This window comes from Erpetoichthys calabaricus, chromosome 15 (assembly GCF_900747795.2).
Source record: "Erpetoichthys calabaricus chromosome 15, fErpCal1.3, whole genome shotgun sequence".
Classification (NCBI taxonomy): domain Eukaryota; kingdom Metazoa; phylum Chordata; class Cladistia; order Polypteriformes; family Polypteridae; genus Erpetoichthys; species Erpetoichthys calabaricus.
This window is the reverse complement of record NC_041408.2, coordinates 28,898,231-28,911,487: the sequence shown is the minus strand read 5'-3', so window position 1 is coordinate 28,911,487 and position 13,257 is coordinate 28,898,231. Positions and strand designations below refer to the sequence as shown.

Here is a 13,257-nt window from a genome sequence, read left to right as displayed (position 1 = left end):
GGCAGGTACGATGTGTTCCCTCCATCTGCAGGTCAGCTTCAATGTTCAGTGTAATTGCCAGAGCTTTTATACTTTTCTCACAGGCTTTGGTTCCAAAATAAAAAAATGCAATTTCCGTAATATGGGATACAATCTTTTGATGACACGGTTTAAATTTAAATAGTACACAGTAACTGGTAACCATAAAATGACCATCAAACCACAAGAATACACCTTCTATCCTTTAATAGCCTGCCTGAGTTGCTTCCTCTTGTCTCTTCCCATCTCAGTTTCGTCTTTCCCCTGTCAGTTTGGCTCCCATGACTTAAGCTGTTTCTATTCATGGCCTCAGTTACCCATTTTTGAGTAAAATTAAGTAATATGGAATAAAACTCACAGATCATAGTGGCACACTTTAAACCTTTGGCCACACATTTGAAAGTTATCTTTATAAGCAGCAGTATTGTCAGAGAGATTCAAGTATCTCCAGTGAAGAACAGGAGTAGTATCAGTTGTGATGTTCTTGAAGTGAGGGGACTTGAAATGCTTTATTGAGACTGAAAAGTCAAAATTAGGCTAAACCAGTTAACCATTTCCTGAAGAAGCCACAAACTTACTCGGACTATTTTCTAATGCCACTGCATTTGAAGACCTGCTTGCTCTGGCATATGGCTATAATTTAAATGACTTTACTTTAGAAGTACAAACCTTGTGTCAATCATCATCATCAATACTGTATGTGTGCACAGATGCCACTGCATTTACTTCTTTTAGAATATGTGGTGTTTATTTAAGTATGTCATTTATTTATTTTGGTAATCAAAAAAATGTTTGTGTGACCTTAATGCTTTAAGCAATTTGTAATCCATTACTTAAAAGATCCTAAAATCAATAAAAAAATAAATATTGAGAAAACAACAGCTACTAAAGTATGTACTTTATAATGTTCTGGGTGCTTACGTGCAATGAGAATTTCAATGTAGGGATATCATGCCCCCCTGCACACTTATTCATCACATATGAATCCTCAGATTTCACACAACACCAATGTGATCTTGTTTTAAGGTGGGTTTTTAAAATATTTTTTCCAGTTTATATAGTTTAGCTTTGGGTTTGATAAGGAGAAGTACATGGCAGTGCACATTTTATGATAATACAATGCATTTATGTTCAGGTTGTGACATAAATGAGTGGTAGCGTAGCGGAGTGACTTTAAGGTGTAGGTGCAGCATTGCATAAGCATTCACATACGAACTTGTGCATGATGTGGGTGGAGAAGGCTCTTGGAAGGAAAAACCAGATGCAAGACTGGTAGAACAAATGAACGAATGAGCGAGGAAGTGAGGAAGCAGTATGGTCTGGCCCCTGCGAGGAACTGAAACTATGGAACTCCGAATCATGTCCCTGCTAAGCAATTGGATTAGAGCAGGGGCCAGGATCAAAGCCTCTCGGGGATCTAAGAAGCGCTGAGGGAGTATGATGGGATGTTAGAGATTCAACTCCATGTGTCTGGGCTGATGCCTGTACAAGGAGACAGGACAGGTGTTGGCAGAAGGTGACTACAGCTGTCAATGTCTCCACCAGCTGGGAAGACCTGCTGAGACGAACTGGGGATACAGAGAGTGAGGTGCTATGAATGGATTAATGATTGGCACAGGAAACCTAGTTTTGATTTTAATTATTTATTGTGGCTTTAAACCTGCACATGAGCACTGGATTTTGTCACTATTTATTTATTTATATTATAAGAAGATTTGATCTTTGTACTGTTTAAACTTTGTGGTTTTTTAACCCTGTATGGATTTTATTGGAATAAAAGCACTTTTCACTGTTTTGTACAATCTCTTTTGTGTAAGTGTCCTCATTGCACTGGCTCATCTTGGTTTACAGCTATCAATAGATTGGGGTCAAGAAGGATTTGACAGCTGCCACAATCCTGGACAAGTCACTGTTTCCATACATCCTACAATTATGCTGATAATTTGGAACATGTTATATTTTGGTGAGATGCTACAAGACAAATTTATTTACCCACACAAAGATTTGTCACAGCATGTATCTGAGTGTGGTGCTTATTTCTTTCAAATTAAAATTCAGTTACTTTACTTCCTATTGATAAAGAAACACCTATCTATTACAGGCATGTTATACAGTATAATAAAGAATACACTGAGGTAAGAGGAATGTACATCTCACATTGTACCAGCAGACTTTATGCTTCTGTCCCAGTCAAGAAACAGAACTGCAGGTTATTAAAACATTAGACACGCTTGCACTAGAACAGGCCATTCAGCTCAAAAATAGCTCGCAAGTCCTATTCATTTAATTCTTTAAAATAACATCAAGTCCAGTTTTGAAAGTCCCTAAAGTGCTACTGTCTATCAAACTACTTTGTCACTTATTCCATGCGTCTTTGGTTCTCCGTGTGAAGAAAAACTCCCTAATATTTGTGAAAATATTTACCCTTAACAAGTGTCCAAATGTATCCCATTGTTTTTCATGTACTCATTTCAAAATAAATCTCAATCCACTGTACCGATTCTTTTCATAATTATAAACACTTCAATCACGTCTCCTCTCAATCTTTTGTTCTTTAAACTGAAAATGTTCCATTCTTTTAATCTTTCTTAATAATTCATCCACTTTAGCCCTGGAATCAGCCTAGTCGCTCATCTATTGGCTTTCTCCAGTGCTGCTATGTCTATTTCGGAGCCTGGAGATCAAAACTATGCACAGTACTCCAGATGAGGCCTAACCAGTGCATATTAAAGCGTCAGCATATCCCCCTAGGACTTGTATTATACATATCAGGGCACTATATAACATAACATTCTGTTAACCTTCCTAACCATCCAGTTGATAATGTCGAGCCCACTAGTGTATTCATTGTAGTACACTCATTGCATATTCAAATGGCATTTATGTCTGTCAGCATGAAATTTGTACATTTTCGCCAGGTCTGTGTGGGTTTTACCCTGACATTTCCAAGATGTATAGTTAGATTCACTGGCAACTCTAAATTGCCTCTAGATGCATAAGTGTGCCCTGAGAAAGCTGTCCCTGCTTAGCACCAAACATCTTGCAACCCAGAATTAAATTAAACTGGTTTAGGAAATCTATGGATGGATAGAGCACATGAAATGCAAGATTAGGGTGACTAAACTAACAACTTTGTGCTATACAGTACAATATCTAATCAACAATTAGGCCCCACTATGGCTCACTCACACCAGGCCTCTTTACATTCTGAAGTTAGTTGATATTTTATCTTTGGGATCAAACTGGAGGCCTTCACAACATTCATGAGCAAAGTCTCATCATGCTGTACAGAAAACAGTCCCAGGTCACCGGAGGTGTAGGGCACACAAATAATTTTTTAAAGGGAGTTACCTCAGCTAATTTGATTACAAATGCATTTGCTAATGTTTAGTATTAGTATTTAACTCTACTGGTTACATAAATGAATTAAAATTTATAGAGATTTCAGCCTTACCAGAGTGAGTCTGCTTGTCATTGTTCTTTCCTTTGCTAAAAGAGTTCAAATGTCAAGATTAATCTGTTCTGCCCTTGAAAGAATCAACATAGTTGTAAGGACACTACTTCAATTATAAATATGTATATATTAGGCATTTATATCATTATGCATTTAAATATAAAAGCAGAGACAGTCTTGGCTCCAATGTGTCACTGATTTAATTTACTTATTAATTTCTGATTGATGACTAAATGTTTTCTTTAGTGTCCTTCTCACTTACCTTGTATTTAAAATTACCTGTATTGATTTGTAAACTTTTAGTTTAAAAAATCAAAGACTCTAAAACAGCCCTGAATGTTAATAAAAATAATAAATTACATGTATATAGTACTTTTCTCAAATTAAGTACTCAAAACAATTTACATAGACCGAGGGGAGCCACTTTGACTGCCACCAATGTGTAGCACCCAAATGGATGATGCAATGGCAGCCATTATTGCACCAGTATAACCACCACACATTACCTATTGGGAGGTGAAGGGAGTCAGAGACAGGGATGATTAGGGGGCCAGGATGGACATTTTAGCCTGAACATCAGGATACGCCCTAGTGGGTGTTAGTTAATTAGCCTGGACATGATTATGCACTGTGACATGAACGTGTCCTAGTTTTGTTCCTGCCCTGTATGCAGTTCTACCTATAGAGACTCAGAATCACCATAACTGTGTGATATTTTTTGAAAATGTTGGTCTTTAGTTTCACTTATTACTGTTTAAAAAGACATTTCTGACAATGACAGCATATAGGTCTAAATGACAAACATAATTCCTCTCACTGGTAACCTTGCCCGCTCTTGGTCATTAGAAACAAACTAATAACTTCTGTCCAGGCTTCAAACAAATATTAGAGAGAGAGAGATCAACACTTCTATGTTAAAAATTTGTTTTTACTTTATATCCCAGTTACATAGATATTTTTCCACAAGATGACATCCATTCTATTCTCATTACCTAACTGTCTGACTATTTTGTGATTTTCTGTTGATGCAGTATTGTCTTAAAGGAGACTGTCAATAGACATAAAGGTTGTGTCTAAAGTGTGATGAATGAGTCGGCCTACTGTTTCAAGTCTTTTCCTACAGTGATTTGTGGGTCTTGAATGAATCTTGATTATTGTGTGTATATGTTAAAATCAGGATTTAGGAGGTAGTGATGTCTTTTTTTTTTTTTTACATGTTTTTCGTGAGTGAGAAGTGAATTCGTGATTTATGGATCCAGTTGTGTCAGTGGAACAGAACAAATGTTTTGCCAGGTGTGAGATGCTCCTCTGAAGCCTTCTTCCTAAACCATTACTGATCTTGAACCAGCCCATTGCACTTCTATATGTCATAGAGCAGGGATTCTCAACGTCGGTCCTGGGGGGCCCACTGTGGCTGCAGGTTTTTGTTCCAACCAGTTTCTATTTTTATTCAGACTCCTGGGCTAATTAAGTGAAAAGTTATTTGCCAAATTCTGTGTTTTGGGAAAAATGTAGAAATTAGAAAACTAAGTTTGGTAAATATATATATAAAAATTTACCAAGCAGTTATATGGGAATAATGTATGTTTTTTTCCTTTTAAAAATATTTTCATCTTGATTTTTCTTTCTGTTTTTTGCCAGGTGTTTAATTAATTTCTAATTAGTGGGTCTAACGCTAAAGGAGTTGCAGCCTTGGATTATTCAGTGTTGTTTGCCTGGCTGTCTGCTCTGCTGGTTGTCATTATTAAGATTCAATGAAGGGAGCAAACTGCACAGAGAAAGGGCAAAATATAATACAATCAAAAAAAAGATGGTTAAGCATCAGGAAATTCACTGTTAACAAAAAGCGAATCTACAAGTGTATTCTTCAAAAGATACATTATATATAATGGTAATTATGACCAGAATTAGAATTATTAATAATAACCAATAATTAATGAAAGTATATTGCAGTCATTTAATATATTTAAGAAATGCACAAAATATTGGTAATATATTTTCTGAAACCTTTATATTAGAAAATAATATTTTTTTAAATTTGATCATATAGGAATCTGGATATTTTTTTCTTACCATTGACTGTGTCCACTTTGGTGTGGTCAACAATAATATTAAATATTGTGTGGCTCCTCCTGGCAAAATCACTCTTTGAAACTCCTAAAAATAAAAAAGACAATTGACGCTAGGTTAGCTTGTATCAAAGAAACACAAGTTAAATGGTAAAAACATTTTTCTTGGGGTACAGAACCATTCAGAACAAAATTCCTTTTAAAGCGCCAGGGCTTCCCACCATAAAAGATCAGTGCAAACACACCCTCATAATGATTGTATTTTGGACAGAGATTTTCTTATATTTATGTTTGCTGGATACACAAGCCGCTGATGTAAATAAACTCCATGATAGCCACAAAAAAAGAATCCACCTACGTACATCTGTACTGCCAATGTGCCACAGGAACCAGAGCCTATCTCGAGGGGTCTAAGTGGTAGGCAGGCACCATCCTGAACAGGGCCCCATTCCATCCCTTAACCTGCAATGTCCCAAGTGGTTTTTGTTTTAAATTTCTAGCCTTAGGCAGGCTGTTATTTCCCAGGTTTGGAGTTAATGTAGAAATTATAAAAGTTTTGTAAATTTTTATATAATCAAATTTTATTTGTCACATACAAATTAGATATACAGTACAACATGAGGTGAAATCCTTGGTTGCTCAACTCAGATGGCCATTTGTAGGAAGAATCCTGGTGGTTCTGGTCTTCCATTTCACAATTATTGAGGCCACTGTGCTTCTGGGAAAAGTCAATGCTTTAGAAATGTTTTTACACCCTTGCCCTGATATATGCCTTACCATAATTTTATTGTGGAGGTCAAAACAGAATTCCTTGGACTTCATTCCTTGGTTCACTTCTTCTTGTCATGCAGCAGTGTGGGTCTTTATATACACAGGTGATGTTCAAATTCAGTTTTTCCACAAGTGGACACCAATTAATGTCTAGATACATCTCAAGGAGAATTAGGGCTGGTTTATACTTCATGCTCAGAACGCATACACACACACTTCATGGCTACCATGCGTTCCCAGTGTTCATTTGACGTGTTCTGTGAGCACATCCTCAGAAATTAATGTGACACATGCATAAATTGCAGTACCACCAAAATATCGTGGGGCACAGTGTGTTCAAGTTGGAATGTGATGTCAGAGTCTCTGTTTACTATCAACATGTGACAGTAAGCTGCTTTGCAGATCCTACAGGATTAATTTGTATGCTTCAATGTTTGATGAATGGTTTGATGCAGTGAAGCAAATCATCACACTTCAATGCTGACATTCAAATGTATTTGTGGTGCTTTTCTTCATCTATTTTTTGCATAGTGTCGCAGGTTTGAGGCCCTTGTCGTCCTCTTGAACCCTCTGACTCGACTCCAGACACCAGGTAAAAGTCCAAATATTACTTTTATTTGAACAATACAGTGCACAAAGCACCCTCCACTCCACAATACTCATAAATCAATAAACAATACTCTAATCAATCCTCCACACTCCCAAACACTTCGCCACCCTTCCTCCCAGCTCAGCTCAGTGTACTGGTTTCCCAGAGTCCTTTATATAGTCCATGACCCGGAAGTGTTTCTCCCTTCTGTCCATGTGATCATGAACACTTCTGGGTCGGATAAAAAGCTCCTTTCTTCAACCCGGAAGCACATCGTTTCCTCTTGTCATATGATCATGACGCACCTCCGGGTTATAGGGCAAGTAAGAGTCCGGCAGCCTCCCCACAGCGACTCCTGGTGGTCCCCATGGTATCCAGCAGGGCTGTGCATATAAACTACAAAGTCCATGAGGCCCTGCTGGAATTCGGGGAACGTCCACGCTGTTGGGAGAGCTCCATCTGGCGGCCTGGGGGTGAGGGCCGGAATATTTAACTGGCCACCCACCACAATAGGCAATACAAGTGTCACATATTCCCCATTGTAATGATTTGATACGTTTTAAAGGTCTCACACACCATCTTCTGTGCCTTTTTTTTTTTTGCACCTTCATAACAGCATCAGAATGTATTTGAGCCACAGACAGAAAAAAAATTAGGAACACAGTGAAGAAAAAAAAAGGTTTATTTTGTGATTAAAGTGGAAAATTCAACTTTAATCCCATAGTTTATTTTGTCATTAAAACATTGTAAATGTTATCTTAAAACTGACCCACATATTAATTGCTATGTGCTTCTTGCGCTTCCTCCTGCGCTGACAGCAGTGGCAGGCAGTGATTGCTACACAGAACACATTACATTTACGATATTCCAGCTCTCTGCACATTTAGAACTCTTAGACAAATTGTTAACTTAAATAATTAATACTGTTAATTATTACACAAGTGGGGGCGGCAGGGTGGCGGAGCAATAGTGCTGCTGCCTCACAGTAGGGAATCATGTTCCTGTCGCTCCCTGCCTGGAGTTTACTTGTTTTCCTGGTGGGTTTCCACAGGGTGCTCCGGTTTATTTCCAAAGACATTCAGTTTTCAAAACACAGCGAAGCCGAACACCATCCCACCCAGTGGGATCCTCCAGATTTACATAAAGTGCGTCTGCAAGTATAAACAGTTACACTGCTTGCATAGCTGTAGCATCCGCAGGCGGAAGTGTCGCGTTGCCTGAAGTATAAACCTGGCCTTAAAGTAAACAGAATGCACCTGAGCACAATCTGGAGTGACACAACAAAAGGTCTGAATACGGACATGAATGAGAGACTGCAGTTCTCAGCTTTTAATAAACTTGCAAATCTTTCTGAAAACACGTTTTCACTTTGTCATGATGGGTTATTGAGTGTATATTGATGGGCAAAAATTGCAAATTTAAAATTGAATTTACAACGCAATAAAGTGTGCAGAAAGTGAAGGGGTCTGAATACTTTCCAAATCCACTGTTTACTATGTATTTAATATGCTACCTGTGAAACGTTTTAGAACACCACAGTTTTTCCAATTTTTATTCAAATTAATCAGATGAAATGTAGTGAAGGACTGAAAATGGTGAAAAGGTAAGCAGTAAACTAGCAGAGCTTTAAATTTAAAATTCAGGGTTGTAAAAACTGAAAAAAGGAAATATTAGAATATTACAAATGAGCCTTCTTCAGGGAACGACTAATCGGTCACAGTCTAGAAGTTCTGCAGAAAATAAAGTAAATTAAGCTTTTCAAGATGAAAAACAATTTGCACAGGTGTCCCAACTTCTATTGATTACTTAAAAACCTTCTCTCTTTCTTAAAGCCAAGTTGGAACAGAATGTGTTACTACACCCTCTGAAGTTCTACTTGGCCAATATTTCAGTGATAAGGGCAAGAAAATGACAATTAACAAATGAAATGAGACAGAGCATTATTACCCTTACAAGTGTAGGCAATTTGTAGATATATATTTTTACAACTCACAGAGGAAATATTAGATTTCACAAATTTGAAATTTGAATTGGATGCATGTATTTCCAAACAGAAAATAGCATAAAGCTGTGGAATATGCAGAAATCAATACAGTGAGAATATGTAGAAAGTAATAAACACACACCAGAAACTTCAATTTGGACAACCCGTGTAAAAAATACAGATTTTCAGGCAGATGCAAAGTGTGTTTTATAACAGTATTATTCTATTCATTTTCTTGGTGCATTTCGGAGTGCCATTTCCTTCATCTCCATTGCTCAGTAATCTTTAGATATCTTTGGTATTCATTTATCGTCACCAGTTTTTGCACATGGCCAAGCACATACTAATTTGTCTAGAGCAACCTCAACAGCAAAAGTAAAAGTTCTTGATACAGTAAAGCGATGAAGACAGAGTGTTAAATCAAAGTATTGTGACTGAGGAAGTATTTTATGATAAAATATGTTATTTAATTCCATAAGGAGTTACGCAAGTATACTGTACAAGTACATATACAACAAGCATTTAAGCATACAAGTTTCTTTTATACATAAAACATATATGGATACAAGTTATGTATCCATTTTCTCGTTGTCATGCTGTGCATCTGTCTAATATTACAGCTTTATTTCCATGGTTGGCAGGATCTGGTGCTACGGCCAATTTTATATGTGTATATTTGTCATTATGTAATGTTGTTCAGTAAATTTCTACCCTGAATCTACTGGTGTGATTCCCAACAGCCCTGCACCTTTTGACAGAGTGAAGAAATGAGAAAAGTGAGTGAAGGATGGCTGAGGTCTTTCATTTAACCATTTGCCTTTCTAAGGCAGTAAGTGTAACATATACCCTGAGCAAGAGGCAGCTAGTAAAATTCTGTGCTGCTTTCTCCACCCTCTGTGGGGCTTTACAGTCTTGAGCTATGCAGGTGCCATAGCAGGATGTGATGAAAGCCTGTGACAACAGACTATATTGTGCCCTTGTGCTAGTGAGAACACATAAAGAAGTCTGAGGAAGTAGTGTAATTGGTGAGACAGCTTTGTGGTGTCATGCTGCCTTTCAATTTCTACATATTCCTGCCAATCACAAGACATAAGAAGCACAGACCAAGGAAGAAATTGAAAATGTGAGATAGACATTTCAAGGAACAAATTAATATCTAAATTTTTTTGTCAAAATTCTTCAGGTGCCTGAGATTGATGGTCCAAAGGGTGAAATGAGTGAATTATTAAATTTTAGCCTATGCTACTTGCTTACACTACAAAACATGGAATTACAGGATAAACTGAACATCAGAACAACTTACTTAGTCAAAGTCAAAGTGAACTTTATTGTCATCTTAATCATATACAAGTATACAGATAGACGAAATTGCGAAGCTCAGGGTCCACAGTGTACCAACATGATGTGCAAATAATAAATTAAAAATAGAATTAAAAATTTAAATTTAAAAATTAAAACACAAAGCTCTTTATCAACAAAATTTTGGTGTCTGTATGGAAAAAATTAAGCAAGACTTGCATAGATGGTCAACCCTTCATCTCACTCTAGCCGGAAGAATTAACATTGTTAAGATGAATATCCTTCCTAAACTTCTCTTTTTATTTCAAAACATTTCAATATATATCAATAAATCGTTTTTTAAACAGTTAGATTCAATAATAACCTCATTCATTTGGAACTCAAAACACCCACGTATCCGAAGAACGACCCTACAAAGACCTCAGGCAGAAGGTGGCATGGCTTTACCTAATTTTCAGTTTTATTACTGGGCAGCAAACATACAAGCCATAAAAACCTGGACACAAATAAATGCACATACACAGGCTTGGTCTGCAATAGAAGTAAAATCCTGTAGTACTTCTTTATATTCCCTGCTCTGCTCTCCAATAAATGAAAGTTATCGCAAATATACTAATAACCCAATTGTGCTTTACTCACTCAGAATATGGAACCAAATTAGGAAGCATTTTAAGATGGAAAATCTTTTATCAGTGGCACCTCTGCAAGGGAACCACCTCTTTCAACCTTCGCAAGTATATCCAGTTTTTAATACCTGGAAAAGTTTTGGGATTAAAATGCTCAGAGATCTTTATATAGACAACATATTTACATCTTTTGAACAATTACGTTCAAAATTTAACCTCCCAGCTACACATTTCTTTTACTATCTTCAAATTAGAAATTTTGTTAAACAGAAATTGCCCGATTTCCCCCACCTTGCACCCTCCACAATGCTGGAAAAAATACTGCTCAATTCCGAGGAAACAAACACTATTTCCGTAATATATAAAATCTTATTAGAGTCCCTACCTTTCAAAGATCCAAGAGGACATTGGGAAGAAGATCTCTTAATCAATATATCAGAAAAGGAGTGGAAGGTAGCAAAGCAGAGAATTCACTCGAGTTCTATATGCGCAAAGCATAGAATTATTCAACTAAAAATTATATATCGAGCTCATCTGTCTCGCTTAAAACTGTCCAAAATGTTTCCAGGCCAGGATCCAACCTGCGAGCGCTGCAACCAAGCTCCTGCCTCACTGGGTCACATGTTTTGGGCCTGCACCAAACTAACATCATTTTGGACAAAAAATTTTAAGTGCCTCTCAGACAGCCTTGGTATCACAATCCCTCCTAACCCATTAACAGCTGTGTTTGGTGTCCTTCCAGATGGACTGGAATTGGAGAAGGACAAGCAAACGGTGATTGCATTCACTACACTCTTGGCACGCAGACTTATTTTGTTAAATTGGAAGAATCCTAATTCTCCTCTTATAAGTCAGTGGGAAACCGATGTTTTATATTATTTGAAATTGGAAAAAATCAAATTTTCAGTTAGAGGATCTGTACAAAATTTTTTCAAAACATGGCAGGATTTAATCAATATTATTTTAGAATAAGAGAAATAACTATTATTGCATTTAATTCCCTTCTCCATCTCTTATTTACATAGATATTTACTTCTCCCCTTCTTTTGTCTAATGTTGCCTTATTAAAAAGCTTAAAGAAATTTTCCTTTAGCTAAGCTCTCCTTCTCAGGGGTGGGGTTTGATTTGTTTTCAAATTTGTTGGGTTATAAATTGATCTGTTTGTATGGAATGATTACAATGAAAATTAATAAAATAAAAATATTAAAAAAAAAAAAAAATTAAAACACAAACAAGACAAGACATTGTGCAAAGACAAGACAAAGGGACAGGGACAGGGACTTAATCAGTGCGAGCGTATGACTCGCACTTATTGGGAATTCCCCGGTTTGCAACACGAATGGGGCTCAACGGCTTACCCACGCCTCTCTGATCCATTCAGTGTAGCGCGCGTGCAGTTACTTGATGCAGGAATATGTATAACATTGAAAGAAGTGTTGTTTCCATGAAATACATTTGAAGCGGTGGCCATGGAAGGCAAATGAACAGTCAACGTGGCTTACAGCTGGATTGACGCTGTGTTTTGTGTCACCCGACCATGGTAGTAGTGAGGGGGGGGGGGGGGTGTGTACACCCTGGGAATTCCTCGTTCGTGGGGAACAAATGCAAGCCCCAGTTGATCCATTCAGTGTAGCGCGCGTGCAGTACGGGACATCCAAGGGCATCACAGACCTGTTGATGCTCAATCTCATGCATAATTATTTATTGAATGCTAAACACTTCAGGAAAGACACAGTTGTCTAAAACGGGTTGGTCTGAGAATACAACAGTAAGTGAATGAAAAGATGGAACTCTGGAGAGAGCAAAATACAACACAATAGTGAACCCGCGGCATAACAAACGCCGCATAATTATTTATTGATGGTTGAACACTTCTGGAAAGACACAGTTGTCTAAAAAGGGAGGGTTTGAGGATACAACAGAAAGTGAATGAAAAGATGGAACTCTGGAGAGAGCAACATATAATTGAGCGTGAGTGAAGACTGGTTTTGGCAGATACAGGCATATCTTTTTGAAAGTTTGTCCCTGTGCCTTATTAATTGTCATCGCAAAGGCCAATCGAACAGGAAATTGTCTTCCTGTAAAAGTAAAAGGCAAATTTGAATCTGACGGGGTCAGGCATATCTGGGGAATAACGACAGTTTGTGAGTTTGCAGATGTGATAGTTTTACACTCCAGTACATTGCGGTGAATGGTGCTAACAGACAGTCTAGTGCCATTACAAAGACCTTTTGCAGGCAGGAGGTTTCTGAGAAGCATGATGACGAATCCAATTTTAATTTTGAGTTTATTTGGAGGCATGCCAGGAGGAGTAAGACTATTAAGAAATTCCTCGGGGAATGAAAGTTGATCTGCAGGATCATCTGTGACGATGGACTCCACGCTCGTGAAAGTCACCTCATTGTTAGGGATAAGTTTTAGCACTTCTTCATTAAGGTATAGCGAGT

The 13,257-nt window shown here is 37.5% G+C and overlaps 1 protein-coding gene across 1 annotated transcript in view; it reads right to left on the bottom strand.

The window, feature by feature from the left end:
• The window catches only part of si:ch211-63b16.4 (kinesin heavy chain), a 142,175-nt gene that overhangs the window by 63,848 nt on the left and 65,070 nt on the right, over positions 1-13,257 (bottom strand). Inside the window, exons 8-9 of the mRNA XM_051919660.1 lie at positions 5,546-5,629; positions 3,473-3,507 (exon numbers count right to left, since the gene is read on the bottom strand). Of these exons, the coding sequence (XP_051775620.1) occupies positions 3,473-3,507; positions 5,546-5,629 (119 nt within the window). The remainder of the gene's footprint in view (positions 1-3,472; positions 3,508-5,545; positions 5,630-13,257) is intronic.